We start from the raw sequence: 6,183 nt of genomic DNA, 5'->3' as shown, positions 1-6,183 counted from the left end.
GGGACTGTAACCATGGCAGCAGCAGCTTCTGCATCGCAACATGGCTTTGGGGGTCTAAAAAAAAAAAAAAAAAAAAAAAAAAAAAAAAACCCACACCACCACAGAAAAAACCAATGAGCTGATCCAGTTCCTGACACAAACACAAAACAGAGCTATCATGTGAGCTCTGGTGTCATTTCCAGAGCCACTTTTCAAATGAAAACAGCTCTTCAATGGTGTCACCAACTTCATCCGAGAAGAGTCGCAGCTTTGGAATGGCTTGTTTTCCTCAGAGATGACTGCTGGAGCTATAATAGAGATTTCCAAACTCAAACATGTATTTTTTAATATATATGTATGCAGACACCCACAAGCAGTGTGGAGAATACAGAGTCCACTAGAAGAACGTGACATTTTCCTGGCTGCCATTGAAAACTTTGCCTTTGATGGAAGAGCACAGTTTTTGCTGGGAAACAGAACTTATTTAGGGAGGAAGGACAAAGAGCATCTGAGATGTTCTCACTGTTGTGGGCTTGAAAAAACAGACAAGCTTTTATATATATTATATATATACACCTTGCTTTACTGACTGTGGGAGCAGAATGCAAAACCCGTAAAACCATCTTAGAAAAGCACCGACTTCTAATTAGCACAAAATAGTACGTGCAGTGTACACTTGCCTAGGGTGCTCCACAGCAGAGAGGAAAGTTATGCTACAACCCACTCGCCTGTTAACCTGAAATCTCTAAAACCACATTTCCCCTGGTACAATGCACTGCAATTACTTTGTTATTTTCATCTCCTCTCTCATTCCTTTGGCAGTGTGAGCTGAAGTCACATCTAGTATGGAGATGTACTGAGAAAACATCTGCTGGTCTGATGGAAAACACTGGGTGCTCTTCACTCTGCTCTTCCCTTCCTATGTCCTTACCAAGCAGGCAAGAAGACTCAATGACTTTGGAAGTCTCTGGAGAGGGACAGAGCTGCTTCTATCTCCTTGTGGTATTCCACATGATGAAATGACTGAGAAGTTGCTTGATGACACCAAGGAATCACCATCCAGATCTTCTCACCCAAGGAAGACAGTAGATGCAAACCAAGAACTCTTGAGGACATACAAGTAGTAAGATGGGACAAAACCAACAAAGTCTCATACAATGTTGAGTTCTCTCCTGCGACCACAGTTCGGCTCCGCCTGCTGTCTTGCTGTGTTAACCTTTACCACAAGCGGTATCATCCAGTCTCCTTGCTACATCAGGTAGCCAGAATACTCCAGCCTTATTTCGGTATCTTGGGGTCCCCACTGTGTGCTGGTTTCCTTAACACAAATGCCATGAGGCAAGATTTCAGAGCGGCTACAGTTACTACAGGAAAGCCCTCAAGTCTGCTCAAGTTGTATATTCCAAACTGGAACCTTTTCCTTCAAGCAATTCTGAACTTGAAGATACCAGCTGGGCCAAAACTTCAAGTCATTTCAGATACATGGAGAGTACCTGAAAGCTGTTAAACACACACTGGTTAGGTTGAGCTGATCTCTGCATGGACTCAGGGGCCATCTGCAGCCTGTCCCTGGCGTAGATATTCCCCATATCCACAGGCACAATCCTCCAGGCCATGAAGGCACAACATGTCAGAGAGGTGCAGTTGGACACGTTCCCAATAGTCAGAATGGACTGTCCTGCCCTGGGCAGCAACGAAGACAAACATGGGGTCTGGTTCCACACTTCTGGAGGCATTGAAACAGGGCTTTAGACAAAACTGAGCAGCTCCTTCACCAAGGGTTGACCATGCAATGGAGGGCTACCAGTCCACAGGCTGTTCTTGTCTTCACATCAGTTCATATGCTCCTGCTCACCATGGATTAAACACAGTTCACCTGCTTAGTGCCACAACAGGATAACAGAGTCTGAAAATAGCCTTAGTGCTAACACATGCCATGAAGGAAATACCGGACTGGAGGATGCAAGCGCATTGGTAATCCAGGCTCGAGTCCTCATCTAGGCCACTGACAGGCCTGGTCTGATAGATACGGCATGTTCATTAAAAAGCATTGGTAGTGGCATGCCAGATTACCTCTGATTTAGCTCATGAATTTTGTACCATTAACTCTCGCTCAATGCCAAAGGAGATTGTGTGTGTGTCTGCTTTGCTTAAGACATCTACTGCTTCACAGACAAGCTATATGCAGCTTCTTTCTGCCTCATTGCTAAACCTTCCCTCCAAGGCACTTTCATCAGCCAGCCCAGCAAGTCCTGCCCTGCCTCCTCCCACTACTCCCTGCGCTCCCCATGGTGCGTGGCGATGCAGCCAAGCTCCTGTGTGGCTTTGGAAGGAAACTTCTGATGGTGACTACGTGTTCAAGACTGAAGCTCCCAGGCAACGAGTAGTTTAAGTTCATGATGTATCCAGTCTTTTTATGAGCACATTTAACTCTATAGTAGCGATCGTCCCGTGGCCTGAAAAATCAAATACCAGTGACAAACAGAATGGTCAGTAAGCCCACATGCTCTTCAAGGGCTTTGGGAACTGCTGCATCTTAGTAGCTTTCTCTAACGAACCTCTGACTTCTTCAGACAACTTTTCCTGGGACATCTGTTCTTGTGGGGCAGTCTATTATTTTTATACGGTGATTATTTGTGTTATGAGACACACCACAGCCACAGAGTAAGACCCTACTGTTCTTGGCACTCCACAGGAGCAGAACAAATCACAGTCTGCGTTCCTCTGCATCTTCCAAGTGTCTCTTCCCAGCTGGATGTCACTGTGTGATAATGAGACAGCAGAAACTTTTATAATAAAGGAGGGAACAGATGTAGGCATTGGAAACCCACAGTTTCCCATTTCTTCTGCAGTGAAACCCACCACCACATGTAAATGCAGCGATAAATGAACATGTTGGAAGTTTGCAGCCCCCAGAACAGCAGGATCGCTCCCTGCCGAGGGAGCATACAAGCACACTTGGAAAAGGAGGGAACGAAGCAGTGCCCTGTATGTGCCTGCAGAATCTGAGAGAGGGAGCAGAAATTTCCATACAACAAATAAAAAGCTGTGGACTCACCAGGATACAGCTGCTTTGTCGGTGCACTAAGCTGAGCATCTTTTGTTACCCTATAAGCAACATCTGCTTCTTTCGAAGATCTTCTGCTTGTGCAAAACCCTGTTGTTTTTGTTATACCATCAGGTAAATTATGAAAATCTAACACCTTCAAGAGGTCTGCAGGTTCAGCTGTAAAAAGAAAAGGAGAAAACAAGAATTAGCAGGCAGCAGGACTGGCACTTGCTCAGATCCAAATCGGTTTTAACCTGCATCACACAAATCAACCATCACAATTTTAAAAATGGATGAAATATGTTTTCAATATATCAGCAAATACAATGTTAATACCAGCTTCAAAGCTAGGACATCGTTCTGCTGGTCAGAGAGGAGCAGTCAATCGGCTGTCTGCACTAGGGCAGAAGGGAGAATATACTGTCGTCTTAGCTAGTTATATTTTCTGGATGTCTTCCCCAATCTCCATCATTCAAGCACATCCTGAAGATTAAGCATTAGACAGGAAATTCATGATCTGAGAGAAAGGCTTTATATCAAGAAGTTCCCATCGTGCTGATGCAAATATTTCCATTTTTTTTCTGAAGTTAGTTGACGCAGAACGTTGCAGAAGGGAGAATATACTGTCGTCTTAGCTACAGTAGTTATATTTTCTGGATGTCTTCCCCAATCTCCATCATTCAAGCACATCCTGAAGATTAAGCATTAGACAGGAAATTCATGATCTGAGAGAAAGGCTTTATATCAAGAAGTTCCCATCGTGCTGATGCAAATATTTCCATTTTTTTTCTGAAGTTAGTTGACGCAGAACGTTATTTTGAAGTGAATACCTGAGCAAGCTTCCCTGGAGAACTACACATATACACCACACAAAAAGCCAGATGTAAATTCACACTAGCTGGGACAACAGGTAAGCCCACAGCCATGCCTTGGGTTATAAAATTTGGCAAAGCAGCATCCCAGCGAGATTCTTCAGTGCTCGTAGGTTGGCCATGCTGCTTGTAGACTCACCCAGTCCCTCACAGGGTTTGCACACAGCATCTAACCCTGACTGGGTGAAGCAAGGAGATACAGGGCAGGGATGCAGCACACCACCACAGGCAGCCCAGTACCCCCTCTGTAACTCAGCCCAAGGCCAGGCACATCCCATCACATAATTCCCCCTCTGTCAGACAATTCTTCCCCATGACACCGGGATTTCTGCACAGCCACCAGTGCATACGGGCATGCAGCTGGACAGCCAACAAGACACACGTGCTTCACAGAAAAGGAAAAACCTGCATGGGCATTTTGGCTAGTGACATAAAGCAAAAGGCTCCAGCCCTCCTCAAGCACATCCATGAGGCTCCCGGAGCTCTCGCTGCTGCAGACATTACACTGGTCAGTGGAGAAAGCCTGTCTGATACCCAGTGCTTCCCATGCCTGCAAAGTCAGGGCTGTTCACCTCCAGATGTTCAGGTCTCTAGAACATCGATTAAGTAATGCAACTGATACATCTTATTAACTTCCTGATCTGGCCTTGCTCATGTCAGAAATGCTGTTTCCAGAAGTGGAATAACCAGATCTGACTTTAAACACTTAAAAGAAATTATTCTAAATTTTGAGTTGATACTTGGAGCAAACTGCTGTCAGAAGTATGAACCACCCAACTCAGCAAACCCCTAACAGTGCTCAAAGCAAATGTCTGCCTGACAACTTTATTTAGCCTTGCCTGGACTATGTATCACAGCTGTATTCTTTTGCCACTTGTTCCATTATTTTCCCTGAAGAGTGATATTATTCGGATCCTCAAGGACAGCCGCACATTAGGCAGCTGGATGTTTGCAGTGATACCCAAGACTAATCCCCTGGGCTGACTGCATCAGCTTCCATCAGGATCTCGGGGCATCTTGCCACGCTGCACAGCTAAGGGTGTAAAGCTTATCACCAGCTCATGGAGTGATCACAAGCAGCACAACTGCGTTCAGGAAGGTGTGTGGCATTAGAGCTACTGCAAAAAAAAGGAGACATCTCTCCAAACAGCAGGAAAATACAGGAAAAAATCTTGCAAGAGAAAAAAATTAAAATTGGCCTTATGTTGGGATCAAGCGTATTACTAGAAAGACCAGAGGGGAAAGAGGGGGAGGATTTGTAAGGGATGTGCCTTATGCAGCTGGCAGCATCCATGAGGAAAGACTGCAGCACTGAACACAAACACCCCAGCAATGGAAAGAGCAGCAACAGATCTTTTACAAAGTTTCGGTTACCAAGATCAGCCTAACATTTGCATGGAAAATTCACGTCCATTGTTAGGCAGTTTTTAGAAGTTTCCACAATCCTGAGAAGTTGAGCCCTCGCAGAGATTACAAACACATGGCAAACCCAAGTCAGCACTGCAGATGATAAAGCAGCTGAGAGAGCCTGGCCTGAGCAGCACACAGCTGGGACGTTTCCTCATCCCTCACTCTTAGACAGCGTATGGAGGACACACATTTGTCTAAGTCGTCCTTGCCACTTGGATCTTCCCACTGCCTTTTAACCATGCTTTATTTCACGCAATTATCTGCGTGCATACAGCCCAAGCTGTGTTTAAGCAACTGAAATGACAATAAAACTCCAGTTCTGCTTCCAGTTACCTCCCTGTGCTCCAAGAGATTCGAATCAGCCAGTTCCTAAGCTGCCTCCAGCATTTATTTAGGGAGGAGAGGGGGAAAAGGCAAAGGCAAGGGGGAGGGGATGTGAATTCCAGACTCCTGACATCAGCCCAGTCTGCGCACCAGGGATTTGAGCCTTGCTCACAGCACTGCACATAAACCATCCCGTGGAGAGCGACCACAGCAGGGCCGAGGTGTCTGCACGAACAGAAACGTCTGCAGAAAGAATCCATCACCCGAAAGCTCGGCTGCTGTTATGACAACACCTCTGTGAACATCCTCTCCTTCGTCTAGGGAGACACCAGAGCAAATCATGCTCATCTCGTAGGAAAGGAGTGTATGGTGCTGGACAAGTTCAGTGCTGCTCAGTGTCACGATCTTATAGCTGAAATTGTGCCGTGTACTGACAGGACAGACACAAAACCAGAGTATTTCACCACCTCTATGCATTAGCAGAATGACACCACTTGCAGCTGCCTGCCAAAAGCTCCTGCAGCAGTTATAGCAAGGTGACAGGCATTC

The 6,183-nt window shown here is 45.7% G+C and overlaps 1 protein-coding gene across 1 annotated transcript in view; it reads right to left on the bottom strand.

Moving 5' to 3' along the window:
* Nucleotides 1–3,205, bottom strand: part of LOC104494003 (collagen alpha-1(V) chain) — a gene marked incomplete at its 5' end in the record, with an annotated part of 114,653 nt that extends 111,448 nt beyond the window's left edge. Inside the window, one exon of the mRNA XM_010136778.1 lies at nucleotides 3,038–3,205. Coding sequence (XP_010135080.1) covers nucleotides 3,038–3,205 — 168 coding nt within the window. The remainder of the gene's footprint in view (nucleotides 1–3,037) is intronic.
* Nucleotides 3,206–6,183: the final 2,978 nt, after the last annotated feature.

Source organism: Buceros rhinoceros, unplaced genomic scaffold (genome assembly GCF_000710305.1).
Source record: "Buceros rhinoceros silvestris isolate BGI_N320 unplaced genomic scaffold, ASM71030v1 scaffold11325, whole genome shotgun sequence".
Classification (NCBI taxonomy): Eukaryota; Metazoa; Chordata; class Aves; order Bucerotiformes; family Bucerotidae; genus Buceros; species Buceros rhinoceros.
Note: the sequence above shows the minus strand (reverse complement) of the source record. Positions and strands in the feature narration are given on the sequence as shown.